The 16,516-nt window shown below is 38.4% G+C and overlaps 1 protein-coding gene across 3 annotated transcripts in view; it reads right to left on the bottom strand.

Annotated features, from left to right (window-relative positions):
• Positions 1–14,182: 14,182 nt before the first annotated feature.
• Positions 14,183–16,516, bottom strand: part of LOC125462719 (receptor-type tyrosine-protein phosphatase R-like) — a 90,658-nt gene continuing 88,324 nt past the window's right edge. For all 3 annotated transcript variants that reach the window (XM_059653224.1, XM_048552991.2, XM_048552992.2), the window contains one exon: positions 14,183–16,248. In XM_059653224.1, the coding sequence (XP_059509207.1) occupies positions 16,140–16,248 (109 nt within the window). In that variant the 3' untranslated portion in view covers positions 14,183–16,139. The remainder of the gene's footprint in view (positions 16,249–16,516) is intronic.

Below are 16,516 nucleotides of genomic sequence, written 5' to 3'. Positions count from 1 at the left end.
CTAAGGTTTGGTGGTGCCTATAATCTACTGTATTGAGACAGCCTATCTGAAGTGACCTGTCTGATTTGACTGAGGACCGTGCTCCTTAGACTTTGTGACATGGTCATTTGATTGAAGAACATGCAGAATGTTTGATACACTGCTGCTGAGACGTATTGTAGATGTGAGATGCCATGTAACAATTTATCTACTCCCTTGACTGATGATTACTGACTGCTGACAACCACGACAAGCTGCCTGGCTTTGCACAAGTCAAGTCAATTTGTGTGCCTTTAAGCTCTGGCTCAGGAAGCAATGTACCAAAAGGCAAGACAAGACAGTGATTCTGTAATTATTCAAAGTCGGCTCAAAATAGGTGAGTAGTAAGAGGACAGACAAGGATCTTTGAGCTGAAACTTAGTCAAGCCCTTGAGCTGAGTGTACAAAATGTTGGTTAGGTCACAGCTAGAGTATTGTGTGCAGTTCTGGCATCTACATTCCGTAAATCATGTGATTGTATTCGAGAGAGTGTAGGGGAGATTTACCAGGATATTGTTTGAGCTGGGCAGTTTCAGGTATGAAAAGAAATTGGATGGAACAGGGTAGTTTTCCTTGGAGCAGAGGGTTCTGAGGGGTAAACATGATTGAGGTCGATAAAATTATGAGGGCATAGACAGGGTACACAGGAAGAAATTTTTCCCTTTGGTGGAGGGTTCAATGGCTAGGGCACATAGATCTAAAGAAAGATGCAGGAAATTTAGAGGGGATGTGAGGAAAAGCTTTTCACCCAGAGGATGGTGAGAATTTGGAATGCACTGTCTGTAACCTTTAAAAAGTCTTTCAATATGCACTTGAGACACAAAGGCATGCAAGTGCTCAAAAATGGGATTGGAACAGTTAGGCAGCTGTTTTTGACTGATGCAGACTCTAGGTTGAAGGGCCTATTTTGGTGCTGTAGACCTCAATGATGCTTGACTATCTGTGCTTTCCCTGTACAAAGTGTCCTGGGAGCAGTATTCCAATGAAAGGTTTCGGTGTGCTTCAAAGTACAACATTTTGAAGCACTCAAACAAAATAATTTGGAGAGATTATTGTCAGCTCAGTGCCTGCTTTTTAAAGATGAACATGGAGATAGACAAACATTTCTTCTCTCAAATTTTACGATTTATTTGTTCCTCAAGACCCAACTGACATGAGGCCATCGCTCCACTTGAAACAAAAGAAAGAGGGATCTTCACCATATTTAGGCCTCTGGTCTGATGATGATCTGAAGTGAATATTGAATGGTTAAATTTCAAAGTCACTTTTGCCTCGTCTCCAAGTTATTCTTAAGCGCTTGTTTCCGACTATTTTGGAGAGATGATGAGGAGCAAGAATGGACCAGCCCTTTTAAAATGCTTCACCAGCTAGTTAATCCTTTTGAATCAACCCTGGGATTGCAATTTATTACCCACTTAATGGGACATTTCTAGCTTGTCTTGATTTTACAGCTTGTACAAAATGGTGCATTGGAGCAGAATCTTCCACAATCTCTGGTGCTGTGTTTGGAGGATGGGAGGGTCTGGGAGATGTTCAGCTCATGGCCATTCCCTGTCCACCACGACTAAGTCCAAGGCAAGAAAATCCATTGTCATCATTCCTACTTCACTACAAAGTGAGTTCCTTAAGTGTAAAATTCAGAGTCACCAACTGATCTCGGTATTAATCCTGTTGTAGGCAGGCCCCTGCCATGCAGTCTGTGCATATGTATGACTATTAAACCTGTTGTCTCCTGGGCTAGGAGGAGGTGTTCTTAAGTTACTTAATGCCTGATTGAAGGACATGGAATTGGGAAAGCTAGGGGTCTGCCAAAAGACATCCCTCTGCCCTTGTTTTGACATAGTCATACCATTTTATAATTCATATCCAGTACTCTGCAGCCAATGATGTAGGTCATTCCCTTATCTTATATCTGATGGCTGCCTTTCCTGGAGTCTCTTGTGGCACTGCTGAGCAAAAGAACACTACAGTCTCATTAGCCAGTATCTCTTGCTGGGTAAGATATTGCCTTATGAAAGGTTGCAATGTTATTATTCAAAGGCCAGGCCACAAGTTGCCCCATCTCACATGGCCACCAGAAGCTTGGGCTGGTTGATTGACAGGCAGCAGCTTGAACACTGTCTCAATGGTGTGAGGACAAAAACTGTCTTCCTGAGAAAGGAACAGCACGATCATCCTCCATCAAACCATTACTACTCACCAGGAATAATCCTCATAAAGTGTTGTCAGATAGATTGCTCATCTGCTGTGCCACTCTGCAAGCACTTTGAACAAAGCTATGCATGATCATGATGTAAGAAAGGCCAAGCATTCAGCGCAAAGGGAGGTGATGGCCTAGTGATATTATCACTGGACTGTTCATCCCGAGACTCAGATAATGTTCTCGGACCTGAGTGCCATGGCAGACGGTGGAATTTGAATTCAATAAATATCTGGAATTAGCGATCCAATGATGACTGTGAATCCATTACCAATTTTTGGGGAAAAATCCATCTGGTTCACTAATGTCCTTTAGGGAAGAAAACTGTCATCCCTACCTGATCTGCTTACATGTGACTCCAGACCCACAACAATGTGGCTCACTCTTAATTGCCCTCTGGGTAATTAGGGATAGACAATAAATGCTGGTCTAACCGGTGACACTCTTATCCTGTGAATGAATAAAGAAGAAAAGAAAACAAGACTCTGAGCTTCTACTTTTCTGTAACGGGATCTGGAATTTCAGGCATCAGATACTGCTGAAAGGTGGGTCCACAAGTTTATTGGTGGATTTGGCAACAACTTTGGGATTAGAAACAATGACTCAAATCTCTGTTTAAAATTTCTAACAAGTTCGTACTCGTCTCCTCTATGCTCTTTGACATTGTCTGAAGATTTTCTGCTAATGCAACTTACATTTCACTGTGTAAACCTGTAGTCTTCTGCAGTCTAACCGATCAATGTGCTCATCTGAGCTCTCTGCAACAGAACTCTTTCATGCCCTTATGCTCCTGCCAGTTGGAAACCAGTACGACATGTGACCTCTCTAGCTACAGGCCGCTCATGCCTGGAATCTCACTAATTATAGATGTCCTGTCTAAGTTATCCTCTGGAGTATGAATCATGTCAGTATATGCATTTGTAGTTATGAGTGTGAAAAAGAATAATAGCGATTCTTTAATATATTCTTCCATTTGTTGCTTTTCCAGCATTAACAGACCAAGTGGTCGTCCTTGGGCGTCTGAAAAGAGACAGGCACAATGTAAGAGAGAAACAAAGCAAGAGGGTCATGTCCACACCACCAGCCAATTTATAAATCAGAGGAGAATGAGGATGAGTGAGTGTGAGAAGGAGGCTTAAATATGGGCATACAAGCATAATTTCAACCAAACCTCTTAATGATTATGCCAATGATAGGGGTATTTTATATTCTCCACTGGGATAAAGGCGTGCAACTGCACACCTCTTGTTAGATCGTTTTGCCTCTGCCTAGCCATTGGATTTATCCTCTTAAACAGAAGAAAACCTGGCAATGGGGTGTAACTTGTTTGTGTGACTGTCATGGTTGGCAGCGTGTGCAAACTAAGATGTGAGTATAAGTGCAGCAGCAGTAAATGAGTAAATGGCAGTGATGAGTAAGTGCAATAGCATTAAACAAATGTTTTAATGCTAAGTATTTGAGAGTGAGGTGGAACATTGAATGTTAGTTGTAATTTGTGTTTGATTTAGATGTTGGTAGGTGAGTTAAGGATTATCAGATCAGCCGTGATCTCATTGAATGACGTACAGACTTAATGGGCTGAATGGCCTACTTCTCACATATCTTGTGCTCCTATGGTAAATGCTAAGCACAATAAATGCACTAGCTAAAGACACCCACATCCTATTAATAAATGTTTTAAAGTTACATTAAACTGTGCTATAAAAACCAGGAAAATTTACAGTTCAGTTGCCTTCTTTGCTGAATTATCTCATTTGAACTTCAACGAAGACACTGAAATTAGGCAGTTTCTTTAAGTACAGTATGAATAGGAATGGCGGATAGGAACAGAAGAAGTCAGCCAGAGTTCCTGTTGCTAATTACTATAACATTCGCTTCTTCTTCTTCTTTGCAACCCCATGTCTAGTGGGATCTGTATTGGATTCAACTATGATATCTCGCCATAATTGATAGCTTCCTAATGCATTCAGAGAGACATGCCAGAGAACAACAAGCAGCTATTGAACAGCGATATGAGCTAGTGGTGTACATATTAGTCATGGGCGGAAGAGAAAATAGGATGAAGTTGATTTGTTATCAAACATTTTCAAAGCTACCTGAGATGAATTTGTATTCCAAAACTTACAGAAGAGAAGGAAAATGTTTAATGGTACAAAGTGCTTTGTAAAATCTGATCATGCTCGTTACAAAGTAAGATTTAGAAGTGACAGTTCTAGCTCTAAATAGAATTCAAGCAAATGGTCAAACATACACATATCTATTTGTAGATACAAGAAAGATTTTACAATTTATGAGAAAGATTATGTACCATGGATTTACAGCAGCAGTCAGATTTTCATCCAGGACAGAATGTATGGTAAGTACAACGTCTGTTTATGTGATCAGCTGTTGTCATCTTTGGCCTTTGCAGTGCTGTTGATTTATAGCTGTCACATACATGTCAGCTTACTTAAAGACATGCCATAGTCTAGTGGTGACTGTACTTACTAATTTTTTTTAACAAGTGCATGTTGGAAAATATCTCTAAATACTAAATCATTTTAAAAGCACAAATACAAGTGAAGCATTGAAAAATATCAGAGTATTTTAGATTTATCAATTCATCAACATTTAATATTTTCTTTTTTTCTAAACTCCACCATATACAGGGCAGCATCCTCAAACACTTCTCAAAAAACAAGTCCTTCATTCCCAGGATTATTCTTGTAAACCTCCTCTGGACCACCTTCAATACCAAAGCATTCTTCCTTAGAAAACTGCTCACAGTATTCCAAACGTACGCTGACCAGAGTCCTAAACAGTCTCAGCAGTACATCTCTGCACTTATATTCTGGCCTCCTTGAAAAGAATACTAACATTGTATTTGCCTTTCTAACTGCCAACTGAGCCTGCATGTGAACATTGATAGAATCCTGAACTAGGAGTCTCAGATTTTTGAAACTTTTCCCCATTTAAAAAATAGTCGAGACTTCCATTCTTACTACCAATGCACATAATCTCACACTTTTCCACATTATATTTCACCTACTACTTCTTTGCACATTCTCCTAGCCTCTCTAAGTCCTTTTGCTGCCTTCTGTCTTCCTCAACACCACCTGTCCCTCCACTTATCTTTCTGTCATCTGTAAACTTAACAACAATGCCTCAGTTCCTTCATCCAAATCATTAATGTATAATTTGAACCCACTAGTCACTGGTTGCCATTCTGAGAAAGACCCTTTATTCTCACTCTCTGCCTTCTCGAGTCAGCCAATCCTCTATCCTTGTTCGTACCTTGCCATTAACATGCTGTGCTTTTAACCTATTTAGCAGCCTCCTGCATAGCACTTTGTCCAGGTTTTCTGAAAATCCAAATATACTATGTCCATTGCCTCTCATTTGACTAACTTGCTCATCATCTCCTCAAAGATTTTAAACCGATCTGTCAGAAATGACTTCCCCTTGATGAAACCATGCTAACCCACCTCTATTTTCCCATGTACTTCCAATACTCCACAATCTCATCCTGAGTAATGGGCTGTAAAATCTTACAAATGACAGAGATCAGGCTAACTAACCTATAGTTTCCTGTCTTCTGCCTCCCTCCTTTCTTAAACAGGGGTGTTACATTAGCAATTTTCCAGCTCTCTGGGTCCCTCCCTGGCTCCAATGATTCCTGAAAAGATCATTCGCAATGCCTCTACAATCTCCTCACTTATTTCTTTCATTCACCTATTTCCTTCAGAACAAAGCTACTACATTTCCTTGGTCTCTGTGACTTGGTAATAGAGGTCATCATGTTCATTTATTTCTGTTTGTGCTGAAAACTAATCTCTCTTGTTGCAAATGTTGTGTATATTCAGATGAAAAGCTTTAAGCTTTGTTTTTTTAACCATTATTACTTGCTCTGTTTGAATTCCTGTTGTATTCTTTTACATATATTTCCACCCTTCCTGTCATGCTTCGAATATTGGAGATAATGGGAACTGCAGATGCTGGAGAATTCCAAGATAATAAAATGTGAGGCTGGATGAACACAGCAGGCCAAGCAGCATCTCAGGAGCACAAAAGCTGACGTTTCGGGCCTAGACCCTTCATCAGAGAGGGGGATGGGGAGAGGGAGCTGGAATAAATAGGGAGAGAGGGGGAGGCGGACCAAAGATGGAGAGTAAAGAAGATAGGTGGAGAGAGTATAGGTGGGGAGGTAGGGAGGGGATAGGTCAGTCCAGGGAAGACGGACAGGTCAAGGAGGTGGGATGAGGTTAGTAGGTTCCAGGGAAGACGGACAGGTCAAGGAGGTGGGATGAGGTTAGTAGGTACTTCGAATATTGTTTGCTTCTATTGTAAACTGCACCTCAGCTCTTTGGTTTCGTTTTGAATTTTTAAACTTCCCTTCAATTGAATGCTCACCAACATGATTTAGTTTAAAGGCTTACCTACAAACCTAGTTATATGATCCCCTAGGTCACTGGTCCCAACACTATTAAAATGAAATGCAAACAATGGAAAATCTCTCTCTATGTAGTAGGAGTGTCAGGGCCACATAAATCTGAACCATGCCTTTACCTCTCTAAGCTAATTTATTTTACACCAATTTGCACATAGTTCTGGTAGTGATTATTACCTTTGTGGTTCTGGTCTTAATCCCACAGCAGAATTTCTTTCCTTGTTCTACTTGTGTTGTTGGAATCCATACAGACCATCATAACTGGATAAATGCTGTGATCAGTTTCCTCATCCTCCCTGCGCTCTCATCCACACAGGGAGAAGAAATCTTGTACCTATTTGATAAGGACACTGGCCAAAGGTCTTCCAAACTTAAATTTTGGATCATCATACCTGCCTGACTTGTGGCCATATCCTCCTGCCCCTTTCCACAGGAAAAATTTGATGTAATTAATCTAAGGGGTATGCCTGTCTCCAGAATTAAATAGATTTATATTGTCCTGTTGTCATTCATATATTTTCTCTGTTTTAAAGATCTTGCTCACATATCAAGGCGTATAAAGAACATCTGTGAGGGTTTCAGAATTTATTTACTTACAGAGAGTGAAAAAGTCTAGTGAAACTAATTGTCATCCTGTCATATTGTTTTCTGTGTCAATACAGTTGTGTTAATGTTTTCACTGTGTTCAGACAAAAAAAATACTACTAGCATCACCATTGTCTATTGGTAGGAAGGAAGGGGACCTACAGTCTAGGACATGGGAACTGAAGTGTGCAACATTTTGGGACTTTTGGCCAAAAAGCCTGAAATTTGCTTACTTCTGAAAACCAGGTGTGCAAACCTTGTTGAAAGCTTTATTTCTTCTAGGAATAGATTTCAGTTTGAATCATTCCTAAAATTCCTATACCAAGATGCAATGTAATCCAATGGTGTTATTGTGACCAGTTGATGCGAGGTGTATCAGCTTCCCTATTTTCAACTTCCTAAGTTGACCACAACAAAGGTTTAATATTAATAGAGTGTGCAGCTCTACTTTTTTCCTGTGAAAATGCAGTTAACTGGATCACTGGAAACAATAAGGAGCCAGTTACAAGGTTTTCTTAAGTGAAAGGAAGACAAATTCTCTTTGTTGTTTGACTCAGAGAAAAAGAAACAAAGACTAGTAAAACATTCAAACACAGACTGACATAAGTAAAATGTTAAAAAGGGTAGAGTCCAGCCAAAAAAAATAACAGTTTTAAGTTTATTCTTGAGGTGTTGGGTTTTGATTTGAGACCAAATTTGGTTAGGGATGTCCTGGATCTATAAATATTGTAGATATCCTTAAGTTCTCTGTATTCAGATGTTTCCTAATTTGCTTTGTCACCAGACCTTGTTCTTCTAGAGAGAAAGAAATAGTGAGAGAGAGCCAGAGAGAGAGAAACACTTTTTCAGTTCTCATCATAAATCCATCTCTTATGATCTGCCAAAAGAAACTTCCTGAAATCCAGCAGGTTTGTGTTTTCCAATGCCTGAGCCCCTTATTTTTAATGAAAGCAAACTAGGGCAGATGCTGGAAACCCATAAAAAGAGTAATCATAAAAGCATAAATGCTGGGGAACCTCTGGCAGCAACTATGGACAGGGGAAGAGATATAGAGGTTTGAGACCAATACAACTCTTCTTCAGGCTAGAAAATTACAGGTGGTGCCTTTCATCCCTGATATGTGAAAATTATTGTACCAATGTTAGCCAATATAAGGGGTATAGGTGTCTTCTTGTCTATTCGGTTTCAGTCCTTTTTGGATAACACGCTAATTTCAGTTCTTTCTCATTCCTAAACAGTGAATGAAAGGACTAAAAATTCTACTACTTTTTTAACCCAGAGAAAATCTAATAAAGATATGACGTCAAACACTCTTGAATACCAGTAAATTGTTAAAAAGGAAATAGTGCTCCAGAGAGAAAAGGGAGGGTAACATAATATGCAATATATGTAAATGATAGTTTCATGAACCATAGTCATGAACCTGTAGTCAAATAATTACTGCAGACATTTTTAAGTCAATGCTTTTTGTTTCCCTTTGAAACTATTTTAGTCCATGTTTTTCCCGCATATTTATATCAGGTGATGGAAGCCAAACATTGAATGTCACAATTTTATTACTATCATGTGTTTTGGACCAGACCAGACCCACTCAAAATATTTCAAGAAGGTAGCCCAGGCACTAAGATTACAAAGTGTGAAACTGGATGAGCACAGCAGGCCCAGCAGCATCTCATGCTGCTGGGCCTGCTGTGTTCATCCAGCTTCACACTTTGTTATCTTGGATTCTCCAGCATCTGCAGTTCCCATTATCTTTGAGCCCAGGCACTAACATTTTCTTAGTTTAAAGGTGGATGTGAAGTGAGTGTTCCAGATGCAATGCAACTGGCCAAACTACTCAACATTAAGTGAAACACAATTTATTTAAACAGTACAATTAAAATACTAACAAAAGAAAGAGGAATAGAACATAGAACATTACAGCACAGTAAAGGCCCTTCGGCCCTCGATATTGCGCCTACCTGTGAAACCAATGTGAAGTCCATCTAACCTATGTTATTCCATTATCATCCATATGTTTATCCAATGACCATTTAAATGCTGTTAACGTTGTTGAATCTACTAATGCTGCAGGCAGGGCATTCCACGCCCTTACTACTCTCTGAGTAACGAACCTACCTCTGACATCTGTCCTATATCTATCAACCCTCAATTTAAAGCTAAGTTCCCTCATGCTAGCCATCACCATCCAAGGAAAAACACTCTCGCTGCCCACCCTGTCTAATCCTCTGATCATCTTGTGCATCTCTATTAAGTCGCCTCTTAACCTTCTTCTCTCTAATGAAAACAGCCTCAAGTCCCTCAGGCTTTACTCATAAGACCTTCCCTCCATACCAAGCAACATCCTAGTAAATTTCCTCTGTACCTTTTCCAATGCTTCCTCATCCTTCCTATAATGCAGTGACCAGAACTGTACTCAATACTCCAAGTGTGGCCACACCAGAGATTTGTACAGCTGCAACATGACTTCATGGCTCTGAAACTCAATCTGTCTACCAATAAAACCTAACACACAGTATGCCTTCTTGACAACCCTAACAACCTGGGTGGCAACCTTCAGGGATCTATGCACATGGACATCAAGATCTCTCTGCTCATCCATACTACGAAGAATCTCACCATTAGCCCAGTACTCTGTATTCCTGTTACTCCTTCCAATGTGAATCACCTCACACTTTTCTGCATTAAACTCCATTTGCCACCTCTCAGCCCAGCTCTGCAGATTAATTATGTCCCTCTGTAACCTACAACATTCTTCCGCACTATCCACAACTCCACTGACTTTAGTATCATCTGCAAATTTACTCACCCATCTTTTTACGCCCTCCCCCAGGTCATTTATAAAAATGACAAACAGCAGTGGCCCCAAAGCAGATCCTTGCGGTACACCACTAGTAACTGAACTCCAGGATGAACATTTTCCATCAACCACCACCTTCTGTCTTCTTGCAGCTAGCCAATTTCTGATCCAAGCTGCTAAATTACCCTCATTCCCATGCTTCCATATTTTCTGCAATAGCCTACTATGAGGAACTTTATCAAATAGTATACTGAAATCCGTATTCACCACATCAACCGCTTTACCCTCTTCCACCTGTTTGGTCACAGTCACAAAGAACTCAATAAGGTTTGTGAGACACAACCTACCCTTCACAAAACCATGTTGACTATCCTTAATCAAATTTTTCTTTTCTAGATGATTATAAATCCTATCTCTTATAATCCTTTCCAACATTTTACCCACAACCCAAGTAAGGCTCACTGGTCTATAATTATTTGGGTTGTCTCTACTCCCCTTCTTGAATAAAGGGATAGCACTTGCCATCCTCCAGTCTTCTGGCACTATTCCTGTAGGCAATGGCAACTTAAAAATCAAAGCCAAAAGCTCTGCAATCTTCTTCCTAGCTCTCCAGAGAATCCTAGGATAAATCCTATCTGGCCCAGGGGACTGGTCTACTTTCACACTTTCCAGAATTGCTAACACCTCCTCGTTATGAACCTCAATCCCGTCTAGTCTAATAGCCTGTATCTCAGTATTCTCCTTGACAATATTGTCTTTTTCATGCGTGAATACTGATGAAAAATATTCATTTAGCCACCTCGCCTATCTCTTCAGACTCCACTCACAACTTCCCACTACTGTCTTTGACTGGCCCTAGTCATTCTTTTATTCCTGACATGCCTATAGAAAGCTTTAGGGTTTTCCTTGATGCTACCTGCCAAAGACTTCTCATGCCCCTTTCTGGCTCTTCTGAGCTCTCTCTTTAGATCCTTCCTGGCTAATTTGTAACTCTCAAGTGCCCTAACAGAGCCTTCATGCCTCATCTTTACAAAAGCCTCCTTCTTCTGCTTGACAAGAGACTCAACTTCTTTAGAAAGCCACTGTTCCCCCGCTCAACCACTTCCTCCCTGCCTGACAGGTACACACTTATCAAGGACACGCAGTAGCTGTTCCTTGAACAAGCTCCACATTTCAATTGTACCCAGTCCCTGCAGTTTCCTTCCCCACCCTGTGCATCTTAAATCTTGCCTAATTGCCTTTCCCCCAGCTATAACGGTATACACCCAACACTTTCCATTGCTAAAGTAAACTTAACCGAATTGTGGTCACTATCACCAAAGTGCTCACCTACCTCCAAATCTAACACCTGGCCTGGTTCAATACCCAGTACCAAATCCAATGTGGCCTTGCCTCATGTTGGCCTATCCACATACTGTGTCAGGAAACCCTCCTGCACACATTGGACAAAAACTGACCCAAATAAAGTACTCAAACTATAGCATTTCTAGTCAATATTTGGAAAATTAAAGTCCCTCATAACAACTATCCTGTTACTTTTGCTCCTATCATGAATCATCTTTGCAATCCGTTCCTCTACATCTCTGGAACTTTCCAAAGGCCTATAGAAACTCCCAACAGGTGACCTTAACCATTGGAAAACTTAACTGAATAATAGATACAGTATCTGTTGATAATTAACTGTTCCAATATAGTAACATTCCATAAACAGACCCCTTGGCAAAAGGTAAATTCAGATACACATTCTTACATACAGTTGTCCAATACAGAAGGAAAGAACATCAAGAGAAATTTCAGGGAAAGTAGCATATAGGAATCATTCATTATAGCTCCAACTTTTCCAGGAACCCAAACATTTCCTACTGCTAAAGCTAAAAGACACTGGAAAGCCTGGACTGTGAGAACTGGCTATTCCCCTTCCATTGTTCCAACTGTTAAAAAAAAACCTAAAGGACTCCTAAGTTACTTACATAAGTCGTTTGCAGTAGCCAGTTCAGTACCTCGGCCTTCACAACTTCTCTTCAAAAACAAACCAAGGACAAAATAACCTTTTTAAAGTGACAGCATCATCACACATAACTGTACAAGGGGAAATTCAGATCAATGTCTACATTTTTTCTCATCATAAGCAGAAAATCCTGCAGATTTGAAGTACAATCAACAATCATGACAACAGAAACGTTGTATAGAATTTTTTTTTAATTTCATACATTATAAATAATAGAATTCTTCAAAAGTGGCAGTCAAGAATTTGGTACTGGAAAGGAACTTTTCAACATCTCAAAATAAGCTTTCTAATACAAAGGCAAGTAGTCATTTTATTTAACGATGGCAATGATCAGAACATTTTACTCACTATTTAACAATAATAGTTAATAGATATAAATGGCATTCGTGTAACCTGGCTTGGACTTAAAGAATGATTTAAACTGAAACTGAAGAATTGGAAGTCTTAGTGGGAGACTTAGATGTGTGAAAAAAAAGTATGATTTCACCAAATTTAAAAGTGCAACTACATTGCCCTAAATTGTTGCATTTCCCCCTCTCTGTGCTTATTAGTAAATGCACCTTAGAACTAAGTTAGTCAGCTTTCTGATCTAAACAAGCACAAGAGTTTTTTTTTGTTTCTTTCACCTTATGGGCAATTGGCAAGATAAAAACAACATGATAAATGGAATGACAAAGTTTTTATATTAGACAATCTTTGGATATTTCAAATTCAAATTTTTTTAGCCTTATCTGGGGAATACCATTACCATACTTTATCTTAGGATTATATTTCCTCTTTAGTTGTTGATGTTTTAAGGCATTGTTGCTTTTGTGAATGCACCAGGAATTTTGTGCCCTTAAACAGACAATAAGCCATCTGCCAGAAAGGATTCCGTCAACATGTTGGAAATGCAGCATGGCAGAGATGGCCTGTCAGCCCTTAATGTAACAGTGGTTTCTTTATTCATTGGATATGGGTATCACTCAGAAGTATAGCATTCATTACCTATCCCTAACTACCCTTGAGAAGGTGGGAATGAAACACCTCCTTGTACTGCTGCAAACCATGTAGTGTAGGTACATCCAAAAGACTATGAGGAGGCTTCCAGCATTATAGCCTAGCAACAGTGAGGGGCAAGTCAGGGCAGTCTGTTCAAACTGATCAAATCATTTCTCTTCTGTGGCAAGAGAGTAACAGTTATATCTAGATAGTGTCATCAATATCTCATCCATAGGGTGATGAAAGGCGACACCATCAGACAGACACAGCAGACAGACTTCTGGTCTCATTAACATGGATTGTTCCTCCTTTATTTACATGGCGTTTGGCAGAGTAAACATTCCATGGAAAGTTAGTAACAAAATAAATCTAATGTCCTTTTATTTGTGCCTTACGCAAACTGAGTTGACAAATGGAGTATATTGCTCTCAAAGTGGACATCACAAATATGTAATTGGGTTGACTAGTCATCCCAGTGCAGTACTGAGAGGTGGGCGAATAGGTTTACAAATCCACAGCTGCATTGAGTGTGTCCCAAGTTTTGACAGCATCCAGTAAAAATAAAATCTCAGTGCAAAATCAGATCATGCTTCAGAATTTATGTAAGAATGTTTGAGAATTTGGTCCCAAGTTTCTGGTCAGGTACACCCAATATTTTCATCTTAACCATTTGTCTTTTTCTATTTCTGAATGTCAATTACATACAGACAGCAGAATAAAAATCCTGTTTTCAATGCGTTTACTTAAAAGAATAGGGTAATCATAGTACAGAGAATTGTTTTTCTATAATTATTAACAGGAGGAAACCCATCCTTTTGTAACATGATATCAAATCATATTTGCCTATAACCAGTGTAAACACTATAGGGTAAAAGAATCAAGCTGTGCAAATTTAAGTTACTTATCAATACAACAATTTAGCAGCACACTCAAAGAAATAACACAAAAGTGAAAAATCACAACTTATTCAATACATTTTTCAACATTACAAATTCCATTATGTTACACAGAAGAGCACAATATCTAATGTGCAAATCAGAATTTTTTTTTTCATTTTGCTTCACAAAAAATAAAGACCCGAAACAAAATTAAATCCAGTTTGGTAGTTTCATTAAGTACTGAATTTTTAAAAAAAAATATGATTTTTATTAAAAGCTGTAAAAATGTTGTTATTTTAATTTGCAATATGAAAAGTACGTATAAAAATAAATTGGTCTCCATTTTGGAAGTTGCAATGCATTATTTACAATAACTTTCCATTTATTCTGGTATTTACTAAAAAACATATAAAATTATGAAATGAAGCTAAATTTTACCTGAAATGAAGACAGAGTTAAGGATAATTATTACATTGAAGGAGACGTCTGCAGTAATTTCTGGCATCACTTACTGATAAACATGCTAGATGTCCATTCCAACTAACAATTGTGGTAACTACAATTAGATGCTATACTGACTGATGGCAGGGAAAGGTTTTCAATTTTCAAATTTTCCAACACCACCAAATTCTGGATTTTAAATTTTCCATGGGGACAACAGATGTCAATATATGTAAATAACTGACCCAGGGCCCTGTTGGCAAATAATTCAGGAAAATACAATACGATAGCATATTACAATGGTTTAATAATTTTCTGCATTAAAAGTAGTGACCAATATATCCAGTCACTTGTAGCCTAAAGCCATCAACTTGATTGGATTGGAAAATATGTAAGTTTGTATTCACATCATTTGTTAGAATATTGGTGCTTGGCATTTGAAAATTTCTGTTCTGCTCAAGTGGGTTCTAATGCTTGAAATGAAATGTGAAAACATAAATTCTGCTGAGGGGAGAATAATTGAATGAATTCGCAGACACAGTAATGTCGTCAAGTTATTAGTGGCTTGTGATTACTCCCTACCCAGCAATTGTATTCTTCTCCTCCAACAAGCAAAATTCACATATGTCTCAGGGCGGGAGCGGTCAGCATGTGGCATTTTCAGATTCCTTCCGTGCTACTTGATATTTAACTGATGAGGAAATGCATCTCTACAAAAAACGAAACAATTCCGCCACAAGTCAATGTTTATCCAAATAGTTGGCAAAGTAACTTGATCCTCTTGACATAGGCTTTAGTGGATGTTTCACAATACCTTTTGGGATTTGAAATGCTACAGAAAGGATGTAATTTCCAAAGTCCTCACTCTTTCTTATTTTATCTAATTGTTCAGTTTTCCAACTGTTTTCAATGTCATCCCTTATTAAACAAATACACCACACAAAATTTATGTACATTTCAGGACATGCTGGGTTTTTGAGTAAGGAAAGATTTTGCCGGTATTACAGAAAGGGTGATGATGATTGGACCACGTACATAAATTATTGCATTATTGTCATATTGTTGCGCTCTAAATCACTAAAATTGAAAATGAATGGTATTCAACCATTTTTTAACTTGCAGAAGTCTCTCTTCAATGTATAAAACTCCTTTCAAAGAAAACAGCTCTCTAACTGCTACTGTACAGCAGTTTTGTATGGGATTTTCCTTGAAGCTGGGTTGAGGCACTTTTGTCATAGCACTTTAATGATTGTGGCACTTGCAGTGATGTGGTTGCTGAACTGACAAAACGTGAATACGTCATTCTGTACTACAATAATCTTCCTAGTTAAATAGAGGCAGGGCGTCAGGTGTGTTGCAAATTATTTAAGAAAAAACTTGGTGGAACCTTAACACATTTTGAATTAGATTTAACAGCATAAATTTGGATGAAATAAATCTTTATCCTTTTTATGTTTCTGTAGAGTTCTCTGTGCTTTGTTAAATAGCAAATACAGCATAAAACATAAAGGTGATGCGTTAAAGATAGACAACCATTATGCAAAATCTAATCAGAAAAATGGTCAGAATCTTATTCTGAAATGCTGTTGGAAATACCATTGAACCGCTGATAAACATTTAAGGATCACAGCTTTAATATCTTACATTACAGATAAATGGAAATCTACTGTACCGTAAAATTAAAGTAATGCAATTGCTGAAGTATATTTTCTGCTGTCACATTCATGATATTATACTCTTTTGTTGTCTAGATACATTTTATTTGAAACATTCATCATGGTCTTATTAAATAGAAATGCACTTCACTTTGTAGTTGAAGTTGAATCAGATTTCTTCGAGAGATTGCTTTGATAAAGAGATAATGTTTGATGCAAGAATTGATATTGCTCACTTGTCTGGATCATTCCACCCCTAAAAGAAAAAAGTTGAGTAAGCCATATAATATTTGTGAAACAAGTCATATGAGATCTTTACACAGCTAATATTATTTCAAATTAATTCAGCTGTGAGTTTCAGAATATGGAAATTAGATGTCAGATTATTGATTGAACACAGTAACTCTGTTCTGGTGTGCTGTGATCCATTTTAATGCAATAGTGTAACTTAAAGTAATTGGATCTTTACTGGATATGCAAGCAGTGGAAGGACATTTTGTTCATAATCTTGAATTCTATTGTAA

The sequence above is a fragment of the Stegostoma tigrinum genome, chromosome 21 (assembly GCF_030684315.1).
Source record: "Stegostoma tigrinum isolate sSteTig4 chromosome 21, sSteTig4.hap1, whole genome shotgun sequence".
Taxonomy (NCBI): Eukaryota; Metazoa; Chordata; class Chondrichthyes; order Orectolobiformes; family Stegostomatidae; genus Stegostoma; species Stegostoma tigrinum.
The sequence above is the reverse complement of the archived record's forward strand: the minus strand, read 5'-3'. Positions and strand labels throughout refer to the sequence as shown.